The following is a 27,734-nucleotide window of genomic DNA, read 5'->3' as shown; positions in this document are numbered from 1 at the left end:
GCATGAAAACGAAAACATTCTGTGCTCTCCCCACACTCATGCAAACACTCGCTGTGATACTCAGCGAGTATCAGTCACTCAGTGATCAGCACTGAGTGACTGAGACAGGAGCAGAGCCATGGACACCTCAGCTTCTGCTGCTGTATCTGAGGAGCTCAGCTGCTCCATCTGCCTGGGTGCGTTCCACTGCCCTTCCACACTGAGCTGTGGCCACTCGTTCTGCCTGCGGTGCCTGGAGGACGCGTGGCAGGCGGCCGGGCGCTGCTTCTGCCCCCAGTACCGAGCCGAGTTCGAGCAGAAGCCGCAGCTGAGCAGGAACGTGGCACTCGCCAACCTCGTGGAGGAGCTCAGCGTTGTGGAGAAAGAGGCTCTGCAAGTTTCCTGTGACTGCTGTCTGGACGGTGAAGTATCCGCTGTGAGAAGCTGCCTGACGTGTGCGGCGTCCGTCGGTGAGTTCCATTGTAAGCGTCACCTGCAGAACGCGAGATTCAAGAAACATGAGCTGGTGGAGCTGGGTGTCAGCACGGAAGGTCGCAAGTGCAAGAAGCACAAGAAGCGTCTCGCGTTCTATTACACGCAGGACGAAAGCCTGGTCTGCACTAGCTGCGCCATCGTGTGGGGGCACGCGGGACTCAAGTTCAGCAGCGTGGAGGAAGAGCACGAGGCATGGAAGGTGAGTGGAGTCGCTCAGAGACCGGAGCACAAAGATGGGGTCGCGCCAGCACTCACCTCTGCAACACTCATATGAACTTTCAGATAATTTAAAGTCCAAATTGGATAAACCATAGTCATGCTAATTACGTTTAAATAAATTAAAGCATAAATATTAGCTTCACCTTACAATGTATATGCATTGTACGTAGCGGTGGTCAAAATTAGTTGACCCGTTTGTTCCCGTGATTCGTATCACCCACAGCAACAGTTTTGTAAATATATGTGGTAGATTCCACTTATTCATCATTGACATCCAACCACCCATGGTGGTCGCCAACCACCTTTTGTTGATGGTGATTCCATCTAAAAACAGTTGGTCTTGAATATAAATCTGAAGTTTTCGTGACTGCAATGATCTATACTCTCTGGTTCTTTCGGTAAAGTCACGTAGGTATAAAATAAAATACATTTTTGGTGGTTGTACACCACCCTCATAAGGTCATCCATTACCCAACTTTAGGTCATCGATTTGATCTCCGTGATAAAAATAACTATCCAAAAAAAGCCCAGCCATGTTTTGAAATAGATACACGTTTAAATTAACTGTACAACTATACTTAACCGATGTTATGACAAAATAAGAACGGTTTACCCTTTCTGACAATAAAATAGGTGTTAATATGTTCAAACGCCAAATATAAACCTTTTACAAGCAATAATGACTACATTAACCACACGTACCCATATTGTTTGTAGATGCTTCTTTTATGATATTATTAACAAGTTTACGGCCATGTGTGTTTTAAAATAAAACTTCCACATTCGAGTTTGAAATATATTCTCATAATTTTAGTTGCTGCAACGCCAGTCACACACAGCAGCTCTTGGTTGCATCGTTGTATAAATGAACTCATATATTGATCAAAATCACATTATTTATTATTGTATTTTAAAGAAGCAGCTTAAATTTAAGAGCAAAAATGCTGCAATTTTAATTAAAATATGCGCGTTTAACTTTTCAGCCCACATTACTTGGGCTTTGGACTGCCAAAGGTTGATTCGAGACATTGCATTTTTTGTGAATTCTCGGAAACCTTGTACAGCAGTGATTTTACACTTTTTTCTCGTTGGGGAATAAATTGTTGGAAGTAAAAATAAATTCCACCTATGATGCCGATTGAAGACAGGGAGAAATGACCAGCAACTCCTCGAGCCGTACAAAATAAATGCAATTCTTACTCAACCCATCAACCTCACGGCCTACTGAAAGTGCATCATTTCAGCAGCATTGATTCAATGTAAGCAGCCTCTGGATCGGGCTTGACATACAGGTCTTATGAGCAAAGTTTGGCTCGCTTGAACCGAAGCTCATGGGTTGAATAGAACGTATTTTTATTTGTATACTTAAAGTTTGTACGTGGGGAGACATATATGAGTGAGGAATAGTCTCCTTATCTATTTAATGGCTTAATGATGTTTAATAACATGCTTTATAGTTGAATATGCACTTTACATGTGCGCCACTGACCATAAAACTGTAAAAAAGACATTTTAATATTCCAAATTCTACTTTATATGTTAGTGTTTTAACACAAACACAATTTGTTTGTCTATCGAATAGTGGAGAAGCATTGGCAGCTGCTGCGGATTACTTTGATGATGTAGTTTTGAGCACGTTTGTTCCTCTTCACCACTCAGGAGGAGCTCAGACTCGAGAAGACGAGGAGAGAGGAGAATACAAAAGCGGCAGAGTTACAAACTCCCTCTTATAATTCGCCTGTGAATTGTATGAAATTGATTTCCTTTCTATCATTGTTGCGTTTAATTTCCCCCATGCTCTCATAATGTAAGTCTCCTGCCTCCTTTTACAAAGTATGGATATATAGCGGTGTAAGAGATGTTGTATGATGTCACATAGCTCCATGTTAAATGATGAGCGATTCTATAACGCGTCATCGTATCTCTGCGTAGGAGTCTCTGCGTGGGACCAAGGAGCGGATCAGCCGAGAGTTTGAGCGCCGGAGGGAGCAGTTGGGGGAGGAGGAGAGGGAGGCGCTGGAGCGCGTGGACGAGGAGAGCCGCTCCGTGGTGTCCAGAATCCAGGCGGACATCGCTCGCTACGAGAGAAAAGCAGGCGGCCTGGATCAGGAGATCAACCAGCTGCTAGCCACCCTCAACGTGCACGACCCACTCGCCTTCCTGCAGGTGCCTCCACCTCCATTCACTCACTGCCTTGGTCTATCAGAGGGTTTATCTACAACCAGGTGAGGTTCACCACTCTGTGAAACATTGATATTGTTGGCAATTTTATTTCAGAGCTTTACGATCTGGGGAGGAGGGGGGAGGGGGGGTGTCCAGAAATAGACATACATTTTTTTCCGCGTGACATTCAGACCTGGACTTGTCCAGTACAACCTCACCATATTCAGAGCTCAAACACACGAGTTCTTAAACTGTCTTTACCATTTGTTAGATGCTAGACGAAACCTGTGAAGAGTGGTTTTGTCATTTGTAGATATCCGTCCGGGTCCAGTTAACCAAAATGTTTTACCATTCTCCATTTGCAGGTATTTGTGAATGTTCTGATGTTGCACTATACTGTAAATAGCAGGTGACTATATGGAAGTAGGGCATGTATTAATGTAAAATGTGGGTTGGTGTTTTTCAGCATCCCGTGCATGAGAATCTCAGGTCAGTACCAATCCAGACTCAAACTCGAGCTCTATCTGCCACCAGTTGGACACAACAGTCATCCACGAATCTCTCTAAAACCACTGTCAGTCATCCAAATCTAATTCATATCACATATAATGTGTGTGCATTACCATTTGCCAAATAAACCCCTTCATAAAATATTGCCAATGACTATGATTGAATGACCACACTCATCCTTAGTCCAGCATTAAGCCCAATATCAGTTTAAACAAGTAACCAGTCACAGGGTTTTAATAAATCAAGGAAGGGGGCTGTGGTTTGTTCAGTAGAGGACAGACTTTGAGGCCTCTGTGTGGCTTCTTGTACAGCAAACACTCAGCTCCACATTCACTCACCACAGCTTCAGCACTGTGGAGCCAGAGGGAGCTCAGACTAAAAATCAGAATCTTTATTTAGACTGGAGGAATCCGATAAGCTATAAAACTCTTTTTCATAGATGTGTAGATGTGTAATTGTGTATGGGCGCGGATGGCTAACAAACACAAGGGGCGTGGTTAGGGCCGTACACAGAGGAGGTGCTCACACCGACGTCCGCACCTGCATCCCCCACGGGCCCCTCCCGGGGGCCGAGTACTATAAAAGGTGGTGAGCCGGAGGGCTCGAGGTCGAGTATCAGCTTAAACCAGCGAAGACGGAAGACCAGCTAGAATAGGCCCCGAGAGCCCAGACTGATGTTCTTATAAGAGCCGGTCTGGAGACTCAGGGTGCCGGGATCCCAGCTTGACCAGGGCTGGGATAGGTAGCCTCCCCTAGCTCCGTAGTGGAGGACTTGGGCTTAGGTTAGCGGGGTTAGATGTTGTGTCTCCCTGTTAGCCGAGTAAAGGGGACGATAACCCCTTAAGTACTGTGTGTACCCGTTACTGTACACAAGTTGGTGTTAATAAATAAGTGTGCCTCCGACCCCATCGTCAAAGCCTCCTGAATACTTATTACATCTGGTGTCAGAAGTAAACGTTCAACGATGGACACACGAGGGACGACATGTACCAGGGAGTCGGAGATGGAGGACACCGCGGCCGAATCGCCACCAGAGATGGCCGAGGTCGGATCGGAGCAGCCGGGGCCGAGTACACCCGCGCTGCTACGACAGGAAGAGGGGGATGCGTCGGCAGAGGGACTTCGGCTGGCTCACTCCCGCCTGGCGGAGCTGCTCTACGCTGCGGCCGTCGCGTTGGAAGAGATCACGCGGCTGGGGGCTGGAGGGGCTGCGCGGGACGACGACAGCAGCCGACGCACGGCGGCATTTCCCGCCACCCCGACGCGGCTCGCGGTTAAATTTCCCGCCATCACTACAGTGCGAGCAGAGGGCGGGGCCGACCTGCGTCAGGTGACTGCTGAGGGCCAAGCACAAGCCGTGACATCATCAACACTGGCCTGCGCGTCAACAACAGAGCGACCGGCAATGCCATGCTCGCAGCCCGCCCACACTGTAACGTCTGCTGGGAACGACGGAGCGTGATCCGCAGCCACGGACGTCGCGTTACAGCAGCGACTGCCGCCTCTCAAAGAATTCGTGGGCGCGGACGGAGACTGGGGCGGCTTCAAAAGGCGGTTCATCGCTCATCAAGAGATGGCGAACTGGACGGACGCCGAAGCACTACGCGCGCTGCCGGCGATGCTGGACAACGACGCCCTGGCTACTCTCACCTCGGCGCCTAAGGAAAAGAACGCCACGCTGCACTTGGCGCTGCAGCTGCTGTCAGCTGTCTATGGCCCGCCTTCGGACTGCAGGCAGCTATTCCACGATCGTCATCGGGGCGCCAACGAATCGCCCCTGGCCTTCCGGACGGCTCTCCTGGCCCTGGCGAAGGCAGCTTTCCCGCGGATGGACGAGGAGGGAGTGGACGCTATGGTGGCTGAAAAGCTGCTGCTACTCGCGGATGAGCTGGACGTCGCCGTCTTGGCTCAAGATGACGCAGAGATGTCGTCCTTGCTGGTCGCGCGCCAAATCCACGGGAGCTTGCGGTCCCTGCGTCGCAAGGCCGCCAAGGGGGTGGCCGGCCATGCCATGGCGGCCACCACCCTCCCATCGGAGGAGGTCTGCGGGGTGGAGCGGCGGGGGGAATGGAGATCGGCGGCACCACAGGCTCGGAATGGACCGAGCCGCCAGGAGCAGCCCAGGCCATCTGGGGCGCTCACACGCTGCTACAACTGTGGCCTGCAAGGCCACGTTGCTTCAGGATGCCGGGCTCCCCGTCAGCGTGGGGCGACACCTCGTCAGGACGCCGCGCCGTCTCCACCCAAGCTCCAGCAGAGAAATACGGCGAGTCGTGGCACCTCACACGTTTGGCCCATGCACACATCCGACACACACTCACGCGCTCAACCGAACAGGGCTCGAAAATCGCCGGCCGTTGCGCCCGATTGTTCTGAAATGCGGCGAGCGCTCCAACCGGGTCAGTGGTCGGAGCTCGCCCATCGTGTCGTTGCAGCGTCGGCGGGATCGTCGGTTGTGGTCGGTCATATTGATGGGATAGAGGTGCGGATTTTAATTGACACAGGAGCGTCGGCGACCATTATATCTGATTTGATCTATAACATTCTTCCCCTTCAAAGTCGTCCCTTGCTCCCCGTTGACGTGCCATGCTATGCTGCTAACGGGGGCTCGCTAGGCATCATTGGCCAAATCCGCGCCAAAATTTGCATTGGAGACATTAAATTATCCGGCCCTGTTTTGGTTTCCTCCTCACTGGCGGTTCCGTGCCTGTTGGGGACGGATTTCTTGGCCAAAATGCCCATTCGTATCTTGATTGACCAGGGGTGCATCGAGCTTCCGTCGGGTCGACGCGTAACGTTTTTGTCTTCCCCCGCCACGGAGCGTCGGGCGTTTGCAACCGTGCAGGCGCTCGTGGCAAAAACTGTGCGCGTACCCCCGGGGGCTCAGATGCTCGTCCCTCTTAGGTTGCGTCGGCCGTTTGCTGAGGGGGTTGCGGATCGGGGGGTCTTGTTGGGACCATCTCGGGCCGGGGTCAATGGTCCCGATTTACTAGCGGCTCAGACCATGGTGAAAGGGGATGGGGACCCCTTCATTGCAGTCCTTAATGTAGGATCGCGAACGGCCGTGGTTCCTCAAGGGACCGTGCTTGCACACGCAACGCCGGCACCCTATGAGGAACCACTCGTGGGTCAGGTAACCACCGATCCTCCGTCGCGACCGCATTCGGACTGTGATGATGGATGGCTGGATGCACTTTGCGCGGGATCAGTGGACCTGTCCGACTCGCAGCGTGCGCAGCTGCGAGTTCTCCTGAAAGAATTTGCCGACGTTTTTAGTCAACACAAATTTGATATTGGTTGTACTAAATTGCTGCGACACCATATTGACACGGGTGACAGCGCGCCAATCCGCCAAAATCCCTTTCGGCTGAGTCCCGCCGAAAAGGATCATGTCAAATCGGCCGTTGATGACATGCTAGCCGCCGATATCATTTCCCCTTCCAACAGCCCGTGGGGCGCGCCGATCGTTTTGGTGAAAAAACATGACAGGCAGATGCGTACCCGCTTCCTCGAATGGATGAGTCGCTCGATGCCTTGGCGGGGGCGCGATTCTTTTCCACCCTCGATTTACTTTCTGGATTCTGGCAGCTTCCTCTGGATGACGAATCAAAACCTAAGACTGCTTTTCGTACACCGCAAGGTCTCTTCCAATTTAACCGTTTGCCGATGGGCTTACATTCTGCGCCGGCAACTTTTCAGCGGTTAATGGAACTGGTCTTGGCGGGCTTGCAATGGGATTCGTGTTTAATTTACTTGGACGATGTCATCGTCTTTAGCAAATCCTTCGAGAAACACCTCCAGAGGTTGCGTGCTGTTTTTCTCAAAATGCGGGCTGCCAATTTGAAATTTAAACCGCAGAAGTGCCATTTGCTCTGCGAATTGGTGTGGTATTTGGGTCACATTGTTGGGCGCTCGGGGATATCCACTGATCCCGCCAAAACGGAATGCGTCAGCTCCTGGCCGACTCCCACCTCGGTGGGAGAGGTCAGGAGTTTCATTGGGTTCGCGTCGTACTACCGACGGTTTGTGGCTGACTTCGCTACGATCGCGAAACCATTGCATGCCTTGACGTCCAAGGGAGTCAGGTTTCATTGGGGGCCGGAGGAGGAGGCTGCTTTTCGCGCCCTCCGGAATGCCCTGGTGGGGGCTCCGCCGTTGAATTACCCCGATTTCTCACAATCCTTCTTGCTCGATACAGACGCAAGTAACACGGGCATTGGGGGCGTGCTGTCCCAGGTCATTGGGGGCGTAGAGCATGTGGTGGCTTACGGTAGTCGGGTACTGTCTCCAGCGGAACAACGGTACTGCGTTACCCATCAGGAATTATTGGCAATTGTTTATTTCATTCAGCAGTACCGCCCGTATCTGTACGGTCGGCGTTTCACCGTCCGTACAGATCATGCGGCTCTACAGTACGCCCTGCGGGTTCAACAACCATCGGGCCAGTTGTCTCGATGGTTGGAGATTCTCGAAGACTACGACTTTGTCACCACATATCGTAAGGGCGTCCGCCACACGAACGCTGACGCCCTGTCGCGGTTGCCACCCACTTCGGAGTGCGCTTGCCTCTTGGGTTCGGGGCGTTGTAGGCCCCCGAACGTCACCACCGATTCGGTCCTCGTGGCCGCCGCCGATGCGCCTTCGGCTTTGGGTCCTATCGAGCAAGAATGGAGGGATTCGTTGCTGGGGTTGTCGGTCGCGGAGTGGGGACGCCTCCAAATGAAGGACACCTCCCTCCTCGCTCTGTGCCGTTGCACCGGGGGGGTTGGTCAGGGGGTGGCGAACGTTGACTCGTGGGGGTTGTTCCAGGGTCTTTTAATGCACTGGGATGGAAAATCCCGCCGCCAACGGCTCGTGATGCCTGCAGAATTAAGGGGTAAGGTGGTATGGGCTGCTCATGAGCGGCTCCTGCACTTGGGGGTTCACAAGACCTTTGCCACGCTCCAGCTCGATTTCTTCTGGCCGGGCATGGCAAAGGACGTGGGGGATCTCCTGGGGTCGTGCACGCAATGCGCGCAGCGGAAGCCACCAGCAAGGGGGTCCAACCCTCCGCTGCAGTCCATAAAGGTTTCCCGGGTTAACGAGCTCGTTGCTCTAGATATTCTCGGGCCATTTCCCGCTACACCCAGGGGAAATAGGTATTTATTGACAGGGGCCGAATACTTCACGAGATGGCCTATGGCTTGGCCCCTGGCCAACCAGTCGGCAGCAGCCATCGCGGAGGCCTTTGTCCAGGGCTATGTCCTCGACAAGGGTGCTCCGGAACGGCTGCTGACTGACCAGGGTAAGAATTTTTCGGGGAAACTCCTCCGCGAGGTGTGCGACCTCTTGGGTACGGAGAAAATTCGGACCTCCCCGTATCACCCACAAACTGACGGGATGGTGGAACGGCTGCATCGGACCATCACGTCCATGCTGTCCCAGCAGGTATCGGAATCCCAGACAGATTGGGACCTTCGCATTGCCGGTGTGTTGCAAGCCTACAGGATGGCTCCCCATGCGGCCACCGGATTTTCCCCTTTCTTTTTAATGTATGGCCGCGAGGCTAACCCCCCTGTGACGACCCAGCTGAAGCTCTCGGCGCCTCAGGCGAAGTCTACATTGTCCGAACACGTTAAATTTAACATCGGCAAATTATCTGAGGCGCGGGAAGCGGCCGTGCAAAATTCTGAACTCCGCCAGAAGGCGAACGAGAGGCTTCGGCTGGGGCGGGTACATGTGTTCAAATGGAAACCAGGGGACAGGGCATGGTTGCACTGTCCCCAGGTGCCGCTGGCGACCTCGTCAAAGTTGGTACGGCCGTGGCGGGGGCCCGTGGAGGTCATACAGGTCTTGCGGCCGCAATGTGTACGCGTCAAATGGGGGAGGCGTCGGTGGTACGTGCACCCCTCAAGGTTAAAACCGTTCATTGCGCCGCCCCGTGGTTCGCACACACACACGCATGGCCAAACGTGTGAGGGGTCCGCCGACTCCCCAACGTCGCTGCTCTCGCCTAACCTGACATCAACTGTTCCATCTCCAGGTGCAACTTGAGTGACGGGTCCACGACCGCCAACCCCCCCCCCGGGGGGGTCGGGGGTCACTCGGCAGCGAAATCAGACTCTCTCGCACCCGGACCGTCAACAACCGCCACTGAGCATGCCGGGACGGGCCCTTGTGACGGGCCCGCCGCGAGAACGCGCGCCAAAACGTGCAGACTATTGTAAGGTCGGCCGTTGGGGGGCCTTTGCGGACGAGGGGGGGAGGCGCCCGGAGCGCGTGTATATATATGTTGGTTTTGCGGAATGGGGTATTTATTCGGGGGGGTGCGCCGGGTTATTTTTTTTCTCTTTCTTCTTCTACCTGTTTCCTGTTGTTGTTGTTGTTATGGTTGTCATTGTTCTTGTTAAAATTACGCGAGGCACACACGGTTTTGGGGAGGGATGCACCTTTATTCTGATTTTGTTGCAGCCGGGGACGGCTGCGAGCTGTACAGGGGGGGGGTGATGTAGAGGTGTAATTGTGTATGGGTGCGGATGGCTAACAAACACAAGGGGCGTGGTTAGGGCCGTACACAGAGGAGGTGCTCACACCGACGTCCGCACCTGCATCCCCCACGGGCCCCTCCCGGGGGCCGAGTACTATAAAAGGTGGTGAGCCGGAGGGCTCGAGGTCGAGTATCAGCTTAAACCAGCGAAGACGGAAGACCAGCTAGAATAGGCCCCGAGAGCCCAGACTGATGTTCTTATAAGAGCCGGTCTGGAGACTCAGGGTGCCGGGATCCCAGCTTGACCAGGGCTGGGATAGGTAGCCTCCACTAGCTCCGTAGTGGAGGACTTGGGCTTAGGTTAGCGGGGTTAGATGTTGTGTCTCCCTGTTAGCCGAGTAAAGGGGACGATAACCCCTTTAAGTACTGTGTGTACCCGTTACTGTACACAAGTTGGTGTTAATAAATAAGTGTGCCTCCGACCCCGTCGTCAAAGCCTCCTGAATACTTATTACAGATGTACAGTATGGACAGATCAGCAAGCTACAACAACAGACAATAATAACAACGATAGGAGTGCAAAATAGAGAAAGGGTGAGCAGGTCACGAAAATATATATAAATAAAATTGCAGTGGTCCCTCGGTTAACAGTGACATCAGTTAGCATTTCATAATTTAACGTTTTGTTTCCCATATCACCCCATGGTTTGATTACCGTTAACAATTTGATTAACGGCATGTATACATTATTCACATGGGCGCCAATTTCGGCCAATACGAGCTTTCGTAAGGTGGCTGAGCATGCCTCAGCCAATCAGAGACGCCCATTTATGAGCATTTAGACCTCAACCGGCTTTGTTTACGTTGTTTTCTGTTTGTTAGTGGAAACAGCTCTCTTGCAGACTCAGTGAATTTTGCTTATTTTTCAACTTTTAAGTGAATTCGATTAACAGTTATATCGGTTAACAGTAGTTTTCGTGGAATGGATTAAACACTTTAACCGAAGACCTACCGTGTATAAGTACCAATTACATAAATTTGTCAAGACTAAATGCAAGCTTGGGCAAGGCAGCAAAACAACTGTAGTAGAGTTACCCACTCGATATTCACAAACTCGGAGAGCAAATTGTTAACAAGGTTTTCCCGCTCAAACTAACGGTCAGGGTCTCACAAGCTGTGAGAGCTGACCGTAAACAAGGTTTTCCCGCGTGACCAAACGGTCAGGGTCAGATAGGGTGAATTGGGATCGAAAACCATATTGGGAACGACCAATCACAGGGTTCCACAAGGTGGCCGGGGATTGGACAACCCGGCCACGAGCAGGTATAAAGCCAGAGCGCTCAGAGCTCTCGGGGAGTTGAAACGACACGAAGACCCAAGACGGCGGAAGAAGCCTAGGACCCTGGACCAAGCCCTCCAGCCCTTATCAGGGCTAGGGTTCAGTGTAACCAGTGGTCGGGAGACATCTCCCTAGGTCCCGCCAGAGGACACTGGAAGAGCAGGATATTAAGTAGCCTGTAGGGTACGCGGGCTTGTACGTTCTGAGTGTAACGGGTGAGGGGACCGTATACCCCTCAGTGCATAGGGACTGTGTTAAATAAACGAATAAAAGTGTGTGCTACAAAAGTCGTTGAAGAGTCCGTCTGTACAACACTACAGTGGCGTCAGAAGATGGAGACAAGACGAACGAACCGCACGCGAAGTCCCGATGATGCAAGCTCCAACTCACCTGTGGGTGCTGCGGGCGGCGCTGAAGATGTTGGCGTGTTGCCAGCCGCCCCACCACCAGCTGTGCAGCCGATCGCCGCGAGCGACGGCACCCACGCTGCTCACGCCCGCCTCGCCCAGCTGCTGCATGCTGCAGCAGCCATCCTGGACCAACTTACCCTGGGGGCTGCGGGCGGGGAGGAGCGGCCGACGGCGGGTGTCCCCGCCATCGAAAACCCGGAAGAGAATGTCCTTCCCGCCGACGGGTCACGTGGGGGCGGAAGCCAAGCGCATGCTGGGACCTCCGGGGGCCAATCACAACACACCGCGTCATCGCTGAGCGACGCTGCCTCTGCAGGACCCTCCAGCAACACCGCGTCATCACGGCCGCGACGCTGTACAGTACATGTTGTTGACCAAGCCATCGCTGCGTTCGGGACCGAGTCTGAGCTTGACGAAGACGAGGACACAGCTGCTCTACAGCAGCGACTGCCTGTCTTTCGCGAATTCTCGTCCACAGGGGGCGACTGGGCGGCATTTCAACGTCGCTTCCTCAGCCATCAGGAGATGGTGGGCTGGTCGGATGCACAAGCACTTCGTGCACTGCCAGCCACCTTGGACGATGACTCTCTCGCTGCACTCATCTCCATTCCCAAGCGACAAAGGGCGACACTACAAGCAGCACTTCAGCGGCTGTCTGATGTCTACGGACCTCCTTCCGCCACACGCCACCAGTTCTACGAGAGACGGTGCAAGCCAAGGGAGTCGCCATTGGCGTTCCGCACCGCGCTACTCGCCATGGCAAGAGCGGCTTACCCCCGCATGGACGATGAGGCTATCGACGCACTCGTCCTTCAGAAGCTGCTGGAGATGGCGAGGGGGCTGCGCCTTGTCATCCAGGCCGTGGATGACGAGGACATGTGCTCACTGCGAGCTGCCCGGAGCATTCATGCTCACTTAATGCTGGACCAGGACGAGACCATCACCGCATCGGCTACGACATCGGTGCCTGCCAGCAGGGACAACGCTCGCTCTCCTGATCGAGTCTTCTCGACGTTCAGCGCGACGCCCCAGCAATCACCGGATCGCACCAGTCGCCGCAACGACTGGGAGCGGGGATGGCCCTTCCCCCGCGGCGACGCGACGTGTTTCAACTGTGGCCGCCGAGGCCACTTTTCTTCCGACTGCCGTGCACCTCGCCGCCGCTCCGCCGGATCCCGAGACCGGGACTACAGAGCTTCCAGAGCAGCGCAGCATAACCAGGCAAGTCGCGGCACCCCGCACGCTCGGCCCTCATACACACCACAACACACCATTGACTCCGCTCGGAACACGGCGTATGACACGCGGCGTTTGGCCGACTCTTCGCGACCACTGCGACCCGGGCAGTGGTCAGAGCTGGCCCATAGAGTGGTTGCAGCAACGGCGGGTTCCTCGGTGGTTGTTGGTTCGATCGAGGGGGTGGAAGTGCGCGTGCTTGTCGATACCGGTGCATCGGCCACTATCATCTCCGAGTTAATTTACAACATACTGCCCGGCCGATGTCGTTCATTGGAAAAGGTTTCCATTCCGTTTTTCACCGCTAATGGAAGTTCCCTAGGGATTCTCGGGCAAATTCGGGCTCAAATTGCCATTGGCGATATTAAATTGGCCGGACCTGTTTTTGTGTCTTCTTCCCTTGCGGTGCCGTGCCTTCTGGGAACTGATTTTTTTGCCAAAATGCCCATTAAAATCCTTATCGATCAGGGATGTATTGAACTTCCCTCGGGCCGCCGGATGGCATTTTTACCCGCGGCCACGCATTCACGGACGGAAAATGCTTCCGTACAGGCTTTTGCGGCTTGCACTGTACGCATTCCGCCAGGGGCACAAATGCTCGTACCCTTACGGTTAAAGAAACCGCTTGCTCCCACCGCCTCGGTAAATGGCATTTTATTGGGACCCTCCAACACAGCAGTTAACAGCCTTTCGTTGGTGGCCGCACAGACTCTTGTAGCGAGCGACAGGGAGCCATTTATACAAGTTTTGAATGTCGGTCTGTCAGACACCGTCATTCCACAGGGGACAGTGCTCGCTCATGCGACAGTGGCGCCCCTGGGGACCGGGGTTGTCGGACACGTAGCGAACAGTCAGCAGCCTCTCCCTCATAACGTTGACGAGGGATGGATTGACGCTCTCTGCGCGGATGCCGGCGATTTATCCGGGTCACAGCAGAGTAAATTGCGGGCTCTTTTGCGGGAATTTTCGGATGTGTTCAGCAAATCACAATTTGATATTGGCTGCACCAAGCTGCTGCGTCACCACATTGACACTGGTGACGCTGCCCCTATCCGCCAAAACCCGTTTCGGCTCAGCCCTGCGGAGAAACAGCATGTTAAATGGGCAGTTGACGACATGCTGGCGGCTGATATCATTTCTCCTTCCAACAGCCCCTGGAGTGCCCCGATAGTGCTGGTCAAAAAGCACGATGGCAGTCTTCGATTCTGTGTAGATTTTCGGCGCCTAAATAAAATTTCTGTGGCTGACGCATATCCTCTTCCACGTATGGATAAGTCATTGGATGCTCTGGCAGGGGCGCGTTATTTTTCCACTTTGGACCTTCTGTCAGGGTTTTGGCAACTCCCCCTCGACGAAGCATCAAAGCCAAAGACTGCTTTTCGGACACCACAGGGCCTTTTCGAGTTTAATAGATTGCCCATGGGGCTCCACTCGGCTCCAGCGACGTTTCAGAGGCTCATGGAGCTGGTCCTCGCTGGGCTCCAGTGGGACTCATGCCTTATCTATCTTGATGACGTTATCGTCTTTGGCGCACGTTCAACGAACACATTGAACGGTTGCGCGCTGTTTTCGAAAAGATGCGAGCTGCGGACCTTAAATTCAAACCACAGAAGTGCCACCTTCTGCGTGAGTCTGTGCGCTATCTAGGCCACATAGTCAGCCGCTCGGGTATTTCCACAGACCCTGAAAAGACTAAATGTGTCAGCCAATGGCCTACCCCCACCTCTGCTGGGGATGTTCGCAGTTTTATCGGGTTCGCGTCGTACTACCGACGTTTTGTGGCTGGTTTTGCTACAATCGCCAAGCCACTACACGCTCTTACAGCGAAAGGGCTGAAATTTCATTGGGGAGACGCGGAACAGGCCGCATTTGACTCCTTACGGAATGCTCTTGTAGCAGCACCGCCCCTGGCTTACCCCGATTTCGCAAAGCCATTTATTCTGGACACCGATGCCAGTAACACCGGGATCGGCGGGGTGCTGTCCCAAATCGTTGATGGCGTTGAGAGGGTGGTTGCCTATGGAAGCAGGGTTTTGTCCCCTGCAGAGCAACGTTATTGCGTAACCCGACGCGAGCTGCTGGCCATTGTTTACTTTATACAACAATACAGGCCATACCTGTACGGTCAACGGTTTACCGTGCGCTCCGATCACTCTGCGTTACAATACGCTTTGCGCATTGACCAACCGTCTGGCCAGCTCTCCCGATGGCTTGAAGTCCTCCAGGACTACAATTTTATGGTGATTTACCGTAAGGGTACACAGCACAGTAATGCGGACGCGCTATCTCGCCTCCCGTCAGAACAATGCGCCTGTTTCACGGGTTCTGGCCGGTGCAAACCGCAAATAGTACGCCCGGTTGCACCTCCTGAAACGGTTTCTGCTGCCCTTCCTTCCGATCCTGCGCCGGGTGTGGACCACCAAAATCCGCCAGCAAGTGACGACTTGCTGGGGATAACGTTGGATGAATGGGGTCGGCACCAAATGAACGACGCGTCATTGTTGCCTTTGCGTCGTCGCGCATGTGATTCGTCCTCACATTCAAGTAAATAAAACTCTTTTGCCATGCGCCGCGGTCTGCTCATGCATTGGGATGCTGATTCTTGCCAGTACAAAATTGTAGTGCCATCGGCTTTGCGGTGTTCGGCTGTGTGCGCAGCACACGAGCGATTGTCGCACCTGGGTGTGCACAAAACCATTGGCTTGCTAAAACTACAATTTTACTGGCCGGGCATGCTCCGCGACGTAACTGATATTTTAACGGGCTGCACCCAATGTGCGCAACGTAAACCTCCAGCGAAGCCGGCATGCCCACCGCTGCAGCCCATCACGGTATCCCGTGTGAACGAGCTGGTTGCTCTCGACATTTTGGGGCCTTTCCCTACGACGCCTCGTGGTAACAAGTACCTTCTGGTTGGGGTGGAGTATTTTACACGGTGGCCTATGGCCTGGGCCCTCCCCAACCAGTCGGCAGCAGCCGTGGTGGACGCCTTTGTTCAAGGCTATGTGCTGGACAAGGGCGCTCCAGAACGGTTGCTGACCGACCAGGGAAGAAATTTTTCAAGTACCCTGCTGAGTGAGGTATGCCGCCTGTTGGGCACTAAGAAGGTGCGCACTTCGCCCTATCACCCCCAAACAGATGGCATGGTGGAGCGGTTGCATAGAACCCTCACCTCTATGCTATGCCATCAGGTTGACGAATCCCACGTAGACTGGGACCTGCAGATCCCAGGGGTCCTCGCTGCTTACCGCATGGCGCCACATGCAGCGACAGGGTTCTCCCCATTTTTCCTAATGTATGGCAGGGAGGCCATTCCCCCCGCTGATGTGCGGCTTGGGATAGAGCAGCTCCCACAGTCATCGAAGCTCACTGACCATTTGCGGTTCAACCTGCAAAAGCTGTCTGAGGCTCGTGATGCGGCGATTGAAAATTCTGCTTCCCGCCAGCGGGCAAATTCGAGGTTGCAGGCCCCTCGCACGTCCGTGCATCAGTGGGCTCCAGGTGATATGGCGTGGCTTCATTGCCCCCAGGTGCCGGTGTCCACATCGGCTAAACTCCTAAAACCATGGCGAGGTCCGGTTGAGGTGGTCCAGGTAATGCGCCCACAGTGTGTTAAGATACGTTGGGGACGACGGCGCTGGTTCGTGCACCCCTCTCGTCTGAAGCCATTTATTGCTCCGCGCGGCTCTGCGTCACACTCAAAACACGAGGGCCGAGCGTGTGATATGCCCGACGAGCTGGATGTCGCCCCGTTGGTACCTAATCCACAGCGCAGACGTCTCATTCCTCCCACAGATGATGCGGGACTGAGGGAGCCGTGCGAGCCACGAGTCTCTGCACGAAGGCCCCGTGAGCCGCCCAACATGTTTGCCAGGATGCCTGACCCGTCTACAACAAGAGTCTCTGCAAAGAGACCTTCTGACCCACCCAACATGTTTGCCAAAATGCCTGACCCGCCCAACATGTTTACCAGGATGCCTGACCCGCCCAACATGTTTGCCAGGCTGCCCGACCCGTCTGCTCCAAGGGTCCACGCAGAGAGGCCTCCTGCCCCTGCTGACAGTTTTGCCAGGACGCCTGGTCAGCCTGCAGCCCGGAAAGGGGCACCCATCCCCTACGACGGGCCAGCGAAATACACACGGGCTAGATCGCGTCGCTTTTCTTGATTGCCCATCGTTTTTTTTGCGGCAGCTGAATGCTGCATGCGTTGTGCGTCGCGAATGTCGTTATTTGTGATTGGTTCTGACCATGTACATATGTTGCGTTGTTGATGGGTGGGGTGTTCCTGTTCTTGTTGGATGTTCCTGTTCTTGTTGGATGTTCCTGTTCTTGTTGGTTGTGGCACACACACACTTTGATTCATTGATGGGGATTTTCTGCTTGTAACAGCCGGGACGGCTGAGGCTTCCGAAGGGGAGGGTGATGTAGTAGAGTTACCCACTCGATATTCACAAACTCGGAGAGCAAATCGTTAACAAGGTTTTCCCGCTCAAACTAACGGTCAGGGTCTCACAATTCTAGATTTGAAGCTTTCGTGACTGCAAGGAATCATCTTCTTAGGTTTTTTCGGTAAAGTCACGTAGAAAGTAAAATAAAATAAAAACAAAAATCACGACGTTTCGGAGGCAACACAAGTCTCCATCATCAGGTGGGACCGTCACAGCCAGATTAGCTGTATCAAGTGAGGCAATGATTCAAGATGTAATCCCAGTATTAGACCTCCCCTCCTCCTCTCTGCCCATTGTGTTGGCGGGTGCAGTGGCTGGCCGCTTGCGCACAATCGCTCCATTGTGTTGGCGTGTGCAGTAATTGGCCGCTTGCGCACAAGCGCTTCCACGTCCATCGCCCACCCTTTTGGCCTCGCCCCCCCTCCCTCCCGATACGTTCATTTCATTGGCTACCATAGTCTGATGAGCTCCCCCCTCCCTCTCCCTCCCCCCTCAACTCGCTTTTAAGGGATTACATCTTGAATCATTGCCTCACTTGATACAGCTAATCTGGCTGTGACGGTCCCACCTGATGACGGAGACTTGTGTTGCCTCCGAAACGTCGTGATTTTTGTTTTTATTTTATTTTACTTTCTACGTGACTTTACCGAAAAAACCTAAGAAGAGGGTCTCACAAGCTGTGAGAGCTGACCGTAAACAAGGTTTTCCCGCGTGACCAAACGGTCAGGGTCAGATAGGGTGAATTGGGATCGAAAACCATATTGGGAACGACCAATCACAGGGTTCCACAAGGTGGCCGGGGATTGGACAACCCGGCCACGAGCAGGTATAAAGCCAGAGCGCTCAGAGCTCTCGGGGAGTTGAAACGACACGAAGACCCAAGACGGCGGAAGAAGCCTAGGACCCTGGACCAAGCCCTCCAGCCCTTATCAGGGCTAGGGTTCAGTGTAACCAGTGGTCGGGAGACATCTCCCTAGGTCCCGCCAGAGGACACTGGAAGAGCGGGATATTAAGTAGCCTGTAGGGTACGGGGGCTTGTACGTTCTGAGTGTAACGGGTGAGGGGACCGTATACCCCTCAGTGCATAGGGACTGTGTTAAATAAACGAATAAAAGTGTGTGCTACAAAAGACGTTGAAGAGTCCGTCTGTACAACACTACACAACAATAAAACAGACCCAGACCACACCAATGAAATAGTCCATTAAAATTTAAGTATCGACACAGGGATTCGGATAAAATTTACAAATAAAATTTTCAAATGCAGTTGTATCCAACTCCAATGCTTTGCTTCAGGATATTTTAGCAGTGTTGAATAGGCAGTGAACTTGGGGAGCCGTTTCCTCATGCCCTTTCACTCCCCGTGTGCCATGCTGTGTAAGTGGAGGGACTCCACCCACTATGGACTCCGTTTCTCGTGCTGTGTGAGTGCAGGAGCTCGGACTTGCAGGGGATCCAAGATGCCCCTCCTCCCACATTCAGTCACCAAGCGCTCACGGGGGTCATCTCGATAGGAGGAGTGAAGACGAAACTCATGGGTCTCGTGTGTGAGTCTCTCTGCATTCTACACTGATCTCTGTCAACATCATTCATTCCAAACACAATGATCCAGAAAGGCACTGCTGGGTAGGCTGGTGTCCTTTGTTTAAGTGAGGTGGCATAGCATTGGGGCGTGTGGCTTAAAAAAACATTCAAATATATTACTTGACCAAGTAAAGACCGCTGAGCTATATCTTTTTTTTCAGAAGCGAACTGGCCACAAATGATAGTTCAACTAAGTGGTTCATTATGTAGAAATGTATAGCAGCCAAATACCCTATATGCGTGATGTTGATTCTAAATATGGAGCGAAAAACCGGAAGACCCGGAGAAAACTCCACACAACGATGGGGAAAACATGCAAACCCCACATATGCAGGCGTTAGTGTCAGGACCGAATCCACAACTTCCTGAATACCATACGAGGGAGATAACATCTCGCCATCGCGCTGAGTACAAACTTAACGTTGAGTAACCTGGATAAAGAGGAGTGCTGACCTCAAGCGGAGGTCGTGCACGCTACGCTGTGCGGATTCAGAAGCTCATAGCTTTCGTTTATCAAAGATCACGTGAGAAGATACACACGCGTTACAGAGCGGGTCTACATACGCCACACATCATCCCTGAGGATCTCCATATCACCCAGGTTTCTATATCACTCAAGTCTCTTTCACCTAAATCTTGATATCACCCAGGTCTCTATAATCACCCAGGTCTCCATATCCCCCAGGTCTCTATATCACCCAGGTCTCCATATCACCTAGGTAGGAAGCCCTGCAACTTCATGTGAACAAGTGGGGACCAGTTGAACATGCTTGGAAGCAAATCAGTTGTGAGCCTGGTTAGATCAGAATCAGAAAGGGTTTTATTCGCCATGAAAGTTCGCACAGACAAGGAATTTACTTTGGCCGGAGGAAAATAGAATGTAATGATTGACCACCGTGGGGTTGTGAGATGACCAGGGGATGGCAGTACAGCAAATTGTTCAGTCCACAGACGATGCGGTGAATCTGATCTGCCTCTGGATTGAATTTATCTGTGTGGAGTTTTGGGTGTCACTCCCTCGTATACAGCATGGCGGTTTTCTCCAGGTTCTCCGGCTTCCTCCCCCACGAAGCCAGCATCTCATCAATGGGATTCATGGCCTCGCATCCCAATGTGGCAGGACCCTCCTGCAGGACATGTCATCAAACTCAGCGAGACCCTCCTCGGTAAACAAAGTGCACTCTTGGTGTTGTGTTTGGCTAATTCCATGACTGAGTGCGGCGGCCAGCATAGGATGTGAATTACATCGCGATGTCCGTGCACATTGCGCACCCCTCTAGCGGCCTCGCTCTGCTCCAGGGCGCGATGTCAACTCGGGACGCCTCGGGGTCGAGAACTCTGGCCGTGAAGAGATTGACACAGAGGGCGTTATAAAAAGTGGTGAAATAGAACGTAACCCACTTGGTTATAATAATGTAGGGGGACGAGGGACATTCTATTGTTATCCATGCCACCCCTCCCTCCACACACTCAGCCACCACAAAAAGCAAAGATCCCCCTCTATAGCATTTAACAGACTTTTGAGGCACGTGCTGTAAGCGAGTTGTACCGATGAAGGCTGGCACGGCACACAAGGGGGTTGTGGGTGGCCAACCTCACACACACACAGGTTAGAGACACAGCCGCATATGCTACACAAACAGATGCTGTACATACACACAAACATAGGCAACCACAGATTACACAAACTAAACGCAAACAAAACCCCCGCATAGCCTTCAATAGCATGTTGTGGCAATGCTGTTAATGAGCACCTATGAAGAAGGTCACGGGACACAGCACATAAAGGGGTGAGTGGCCAGCCACCACGCACGGCTGCCTGTTTTTCCAGGGTGGCAATGTTTACACACCGCACCAGGTACTCATTTGAGGCTAATTCGAATTTGGAGAGGTCCAGGACCGATTAAAATATTCTCCACTGTTATTGGTTGTGAGTGGGAATTGAACTCGGATGGCCGGGCTCGTAACGCAGTGTGCTCACCACTACGGTACCACTCCCCGCACAGACACACACGAAGAGTCACACAGAATACACAAAAGCTGCACAAACACATATACCCTGCACATACATTGCACGCACACTACACATAAATACACTACACCAAGTGTATAGACGCATTCAGCTGAATAGGCGTTTAGTTTCACTGAGAGGTTATTTTCCTGCACACAGCCCCCTCCCGGCAAACAAAAAATCGGCTCAGCCTATACCAGGGGTGGGCAAACTTTTTCACTCGCGGGCCACAATGGGCTCTAAAATTGACAGAGGGGCCGAGCCAGGAACGGATGGATGGAGTGTTTGTGTGAACTAATATAAATGACATGTAAAAATCATTACATGAAAGGATTTGGCCTTTAACAGGTAGCAAAGCATTTATTTGCAAGGAAATTTAACAAATTGCACGAACATGAACAATACAAAAACATGTCGTAACGTGACTAATGAAACATCATGAAAACATCTGAAGCCTGCGCCCAAACCAATTACTTCACTTGAACTTCTTTAATATCTACATTAACAGGTTAGAGCAGCCACGCAGGCTGTGTGATGGAGATTTGGCTCCAACCTCGCTGCAGCAACAGATCATCACTTTCAGTTTCAGTGGGAACAGTGTTGTTGATCTCCCATTTTTGCCAGTGCATCCAAGTCTGGATTTATTTTGGTTGTAGCAATTCTCAGGATACATCTGAGGTGCTGATCCGTTAACTTTGATCTGTGACGGGCTTTGTTGGCGTTCATGACGCTGAATGTCTGCTCACACACATAAGTCGAGCCAAACAAAGTCAGTATCTTCTGTGCAGTCGTCTGGAGGTTTGGAAACGTGGCTCTATTAAGTGAAGCATAAAAGTCATTCAGTTTAACAGAGTTGAACTTCTCCTTTAGGACGGAGTCAGACTGAAGATCTATCAGTTCCAACTGCAGCTCCTGTGGTGCTGTTTCAGGTTTTTGTGACAAGGGACAGGACACCAGCTGAAGTGAATGTTCAATGTTTTCGAAATCAGAGAACCTACGGCAGAATTCTCCGTACAGGTCCTCAAGCGATTTGCTGTATTTTTTTGCGTTTCGCGGTGCCTCTTCCTGCATGGCAAGTGTGGGGAAATGAGCGAAAGATTTGTTTGCAATTTGTCCGGAGAACAAAGTGAGCTTGTATTTGAAGGCTTTCACATGTTTGTACATGTCGTGAACAAACTGATCTTTCCCCTGCAGTTTGACATTCAGCTCATTCATGTGTGAAAATATGTCCACAGCAAACGCAAAGTCACTAAGCCAGTTCTTGTCGCTTAGCTCAGGGAATTCGTCAGATTTCCCCATCAACTCCAAAAATGCGATGATGTCCTCTTTCAGCTCCCACACTCGTTGTAACACTTTCCCCAAACTTAACCAGCGGACACGAGAGTGGTACAGCAAGTCCTGATGATCCGCATCAGTTTCCTCCAGGAACGTAATAAACTGACGGTGCTGAAGTCCCCTTGCTCGTATAAAGTTCACACGTTTTACGACTGGATTCACGACATGATTAAGCTGTAATACAGACTTACACAGGGATTCCTGATGGATGATGCAGTGAAGGAAAATAAGATCCTGGACAGGATTTTCCTCTTTCACTTTATCCTGGATTCTTTTCAGCAGCCCAACATTTTTTCCAGTTAAATTTGGCGATCCATCCGTTGTGACATTGACAAGTTTACTCCGAGGTAGCGTCATTCTTTCGATGACAGCAGATACCTGGTTATACAAGTCATCTCCCCGCGTTGTTCCTTTCAGGGACTCCATGGTCAAAAACTCCTCTGTTATCGCAAAACTATCGCCAATGCCTCGGATAAAAATGAGGAGCTGAGCAGTGTATTTTACGTCCGTACTTTCATCCAGTGCTAGTGAATATAATTCAAAGGAATCAGACTTTTTGTTTAATTTACTGGTTATATTTTTATCAATCAGTTCCACACGGCGAGTCACAGTCCTACGTGATAAACTGACGTTTGAAAATTAGCTTTTGATCTCCGGACACAAGATGTCTGCTGTCTGTACCATGTATTCTTTTACAAACTTGCCTTCGGAGAAAGTGGTAATGAGTGGTAATGTTGGTGAGAAGAAGTTTTTAAAGAAAATTTAAATCGAAGTGAAGAAGGAAATTATTGAAAAGTTTGTATAATTAATGATTTTTCAAACTTTAATTAAGTTTTCTGTGCTTAAAACTATTTTAAAAAACTCTGGGGTCTAGAACGGACTCGTGAAATTCGGAGAGAACTCGGAGTTAGGTTTTGTTTGTTTTGTTGAATTGCATAGAATGTGCCATTTAATGGGGAAATGGGGGCATTACAGGAGGAAGGTAAAATTTTATTTAATAATAATATTTGGACAAGTTCGGCGGGCAGGATTAAAAAGCCCAACGGGCCGTATACGGCCCGCGGGCCGTACTTTGCCCATTTCTGGCCTATATCTTGGCTCCTCAGCCTCCACCTGACAGCCTCAACTCTCATTCACAGCTACCGTGTGGCGCCTGTCTTCATAGCACACCCCCCCCCCCATGTCTCTGCTTGTCAGCACTGACAAGCAGAGACACAGACACAGGCACTCCTATCATGAGGAGATCACACGTGGAGATGTCTCAACGTGAACACGCACCAATGAAAATACTTCTTTAAACGGTTGCAGTGGTCTAGGATTTATTACATTAAACATATACATTTGTAAGTTTTGGTCACAGGCGTAATATAAACACGACAACTAATTTATAACATTCTTCGATGTTTTGTTGGTGTTGTTTGTAGATGAAGACGCGAATGAAGAAGTCAAACATGAATTTGACAAAAGCGAAGGCGAGAACGAAGGAGGGAAACCTGAAGCGGGATGGAATTTTATGGCGCTGATTGTCGTGATAGCGTTAATTTGCCTTGTTATAATCATAACAACAAAGATGTCCTGATGTTTAAGATTACTTGAAGAAAAATGAGAGGGATAAGAAAATGTGTTTCTAATAACCTATTATTATTTCCATTTATATACCATATTTTCCCGCATATACAGTGAGGGAAAAAAAGTATTTGATCCCCTGCTGATTTTGTACGTTTGCCCACTGACAAAGAAATGATCAGTCTATAATTTTAATGGTAGGTTTACTTCAACAGTGAGAGACAGAATACCAACAAAAAAATCCAGAAAAACACATGTCAAAAATGTAATAAATTGATTTGCATTTTAATGAGGGAAATAAGTATTTGACCCCTCTGCAAAACCTGACTTAGTACTTGGTGGCAAAACCCTTGTTGGCAATCAGAGGTCAGACGTTTCTTGTGGTTGGCCACCAGGTTTGCAAACATCTCAGGAGGGATTTTGTCCCACTCCCCTTTGCAGATCTTCTCCAAGTCATTAAGGTTTCGAGGCTGACGTTTGGCAACTCGAACCTTCAGCTCCCTCCACAGATTTTCTATGGAATTAAGGTCTGGAAACTGGCTAGGCCACTCCAGGACCTTAATGTGCTTCTTCTTGAGCCACTCCTTTGTTGCCTTGGCCGTGTGTTTTGGGTCATTATCATGCTGGAATACCCATCCACGACCCATTTGCAATGCCCTGGCTGAGGGAAGGAGGTTCTCACCCAAGATTTGACGGTACATGGCCCCGTCCATCGTCCCTTTGATGCGGGGAAGTTGCCCTGTCCCCTTAGCAGAAAAAAAACCCCAAAGCATAATGTTTCCACCTCCATGTTTGACGGTGGAGATGGTGTTCTTGGGGTCATAGGCAGCATTCCTTCTCCTCCAAACACGGCGAGTTGATTTGATGCCAAAGAGCTCCATTTTGGTCTCATCTGACCACAATACTTTCACCCAGTTGTCCTCTGAATCATTCAGATGTTCATTGGCAAACTTCAGACGGGCATGTGTATGTGCTTTCTTGAGCAGGGGGATCTTGCGAGCGCTGCAGGATTTCAGTCCTTCACGGCGTAGTGTTACCAACTGTTTTCTTGGTGACTATGGTCCCAGCTAGCTTGAGATCATTGACAAGATCCTCCCGTGTAGTTATGGGCTGATTCCTCACCGTTCTCATGATCGTTGCAACTCCACGAGGTGAGATCTTGCATGGAACCCCAGGCCAAGGGAGATTGACAGTTCTTTTGTGTTTCTTCTATTTGCGAATAATCGCACCAACTGTTGTCACCTTCTCACCAAGCTGCTTGGCGATGGTCTTGTAGCCCATTCCAGCCTTGTGTAGGTCTACAATCTTGTTCCTGACATCCTTGGAGAGCTCTTTGGTCTTGACCATGGTGGAGAGTTTGGAATCTGATTGATTGATTGATTGCTTCTGTGAACAGGTGTCTTTTATACAGGTAACAAACTGAGATTAGGAGCACTCCCTTTAAGAGTGTGCTCCTAATCTCAGCTCATTACCTGGATAAAAGACAACTGGGAGCCAGAAATCTTTCTGATTGAGAGGGGGTCAAATACTTATTTCCCTCATTAAAATGCAAATCAATTTATAACATTTTTGACATGCGTTTTTCTGGATTCTGTTGTTATTCTGTCTCTCACTGTTCAAATAAACCTAACATTAAAATTATAGACTGATCATTTCTTTGTCAAGTGGGCAAACGTACAAAATCAGCAGGGGATCAAATACTTTTTTCCCTCGCTGTATGTGCGTTTTGTGTGTGTTCACTTTGTGCTCAACTCTTTGAGTTAAGCGAGCGCCGAGTTGGGGCATCCCTTGTACCGAGAATACCTCGGTTCCCTGCTGGGCGATGTGTGTGTGGGCGTGTCATACACACGGCGCTCTATTTCTCTCTCGCTTGGTGGCAGCTCCAGGCTTCTCCACTGCCGGATGATTGTTGAGTCGGCACGATGCTCGCCTTCGGCGGTGCCCGATAGTGCTCACAGATCGTCCGCTGGTCGCCAGCGCCGACACTCTTTATCAGTTGCGCTGGTCACGCTCTTTTCTCCTCTGCTAGGTGATTCATACTCTTTTTTTTCTTTCGGTAAAGTCACGTAGTTTAAAAATAATATAAAACAAATCACGACGTTTTGATCGCAACACAAGCGACCTTCATCAGGTGGCACTGATACAGCAGGACAGCCGCAGGAGAAAGAGCTGCTGACAACAAGAGTTTATATAGGGTTGTGGTGGGCCCAACCCAAGGGCAAGTGGGCAGAGCTAGGGAAGAAAAAAGGGGGGGCAAGGGAGGGAGGGTGAGAGGGGAGTGGGTGCAGGTGATCGGTGGAAGGCAGAGAGATGCTGTGCCTGTGGAAGGCAGAGAGAAGCTGTGCCTGTAGAAGGCAGAGAGAAGCTATGCCTGTGGGGCCAATGTGGCGAGGCGTAGTCCCGTGCAGAGCCTCTGTCCTTGCCTATATTGCCCAGCCTGCCGAGGTGGCACCTTGGCAGGCTGGGGATGGGCTGCTACCATTGCCCCCCCCCCTCGCAGCCACGATGTTCCCGGCTGCTCTGCAGTAATATCTAGGGCCTATAGTGGTAAGAATTTACCTGAGCGTTTAGTGTACTTTTACAGCATTTTTAACGCGGAAGAAAATGTCCCCCTCACTCCCACCAAAGGCGTGTGACTTGACATGGGCTGCCCCCCCACCAAAGGCGCGTGAGTTGGTACGGTCGTGCAGGCGTAATAAATAATTCTATATAATTGAAGCGCACAAAAATCGCACTAAATCGCTAATTAAACTAATTAAAAGTTGACGGATGTGAAAAAGGAATAGCGCTTGCTTATGGCGTGGTACCTGGCTATTTCTTTTTTACATAAACCCCACCGTTGGAGAGCAAAGCGCGCGACCACACACAAACCCACAAACCCACAATTTTTTACTTTTATATAGATAGAAGAAGAAGATATATATTTGGTATAGGAGGAAAGAGGCGAACCCAGTCGAAACCCATCCAAGAGAAGAGGGTAACACACAAACCCCACACAAAAAGGAACCTGAGTAAAGAATCGAACCCAGAACATCTAATCTGTGTTAACACTGTGACACCCTGCCTATCTAATTGCCTACACGAACTGCAATAAAATTGGGGGGGGGGGGGGGATCCCCCAGCAAATACAATGAAAGTAAAATTGTGATACATTGGAATTATGACAAAAGTTTGTCATTAAAATGCCTAACGATAGTATGTGTAATAACAGCTATCGTGGGTTCACGTGGGGGATTGGCTTGCCGGTCCTGCTTGTAGCCAATAAGGGTTGAGATAGGGAGTGTGGGGCCGGCGTGATCACGGCATGTCAGCAGGAGTGATTGGCCCAGCCAATTGGGACCCCAGCCAATGGGTATCCGGGTAAGAGGCGTGGTCCCGGGATTGACAGGGAACCATCGAGAACGGTCGAGATTGTCCATGGAGGATTGGCTGGGAGGACCACGTGACGAAGGGATTAAGAGGGAGAGAGAGGAAGGATCGAGGAGGGGTCTGGGAACTGAACGGGGGCGAGAGCCACGCGCGTACGGGGCTCCGGGTGCCACGTGCGCGGTGGGAGCTGGTGGGAGTCCGCTGACGCTACGTTGTCTGCCAGCAACGGAGCGTGTGGGAGCAAGTGTACAGTCAAGTGAAAATAAAGAGGACTGATTCCGAATCCGTCTCCGGAGAATTATTACATTGGTGTCAGAAGTACTTCTGCGACTGTTTGGACGATCGTCAAGATGTCCAAGCACCCCAGAAAAAAGAACCTGCCTGTGCCTCTATCGGAGGAGGAAGTCGAGACGGATGAAGATGAGCTGTTGGGAGCTACAGCCCCTATGCCGCCTGTTGAAGATGTACCTCTCGACGTCTCTCAGCGTCGACCGACGGCAGATGCAACCGCTGCAGGAACAAAAGACGAGTGGCGGCTGATGGCGGAGCAGATCGAATCATTACGCGCCATTCTGCTTAGTCTGGTGACCGCCGTGGCATCCTCA

At 51.3% G+C, this 27,734-nt stretch overlaps 1 protein-coding gene across 6 annotated transcripts; it reads left to right on the top strand.

Moving 5' to 3' along the window:
- Positions 1-23,779, top strand: LOC144732960 (E3 ubiquitin/ISG15 ligase TRIM25-like). 6 transcript variants are annotated; one of them, XM_078614626.1, is made up of 6 exons: positions 1-673; positions 2,626-2,859; positions 3,323-3,345; positions 18,699-18,811; positions 19,895-20,014; positions 23,619-23,779. In XM_078614626.1, exons 1-6 carry the CDS (start codon positions 119-121, stop codon positions 23,771-23,773), a joined length of 1,200 nt encoding a protein of 399 aa, XP_078470752.1. In that variant the 5' UTR covers positions 1-118; the 3' UTR covers positions 23,774-23,779. The 6 variants fall into 6 exon arrangements, with proteins under 6 accessions (XP_078470752.1, XP_078470751.1, XP_078470755.1 ...); XM_078614625.1 differs by having other exon boundaries at positions 19,877-20,014; XM_078614629.1 differs by lacking the exon at positions 3,323-3,345.
- Positions 23,780-27,734: the final 3,955 nt, after the last annotated feature.

Source organism: Lampetra planeri, chromosome 45 (assembly GCF_965212315.1).
Source record: "Lampetra planeri chromosome 45, kcLamPlan1.2.h2, whole genome shotgun sequence".
In the NCBI taxonomy this organism is placed as follows: domain Eukaryota; kingdom Metazoa; phylum Chordata; class Hyperoartia; order Petromyzontiformes; family Petromyzontidae; genus Lampetra; species Lampetra planeri.
This window is presented reverse-complemented; position numbering and strand designations above follow the sequence as displayed.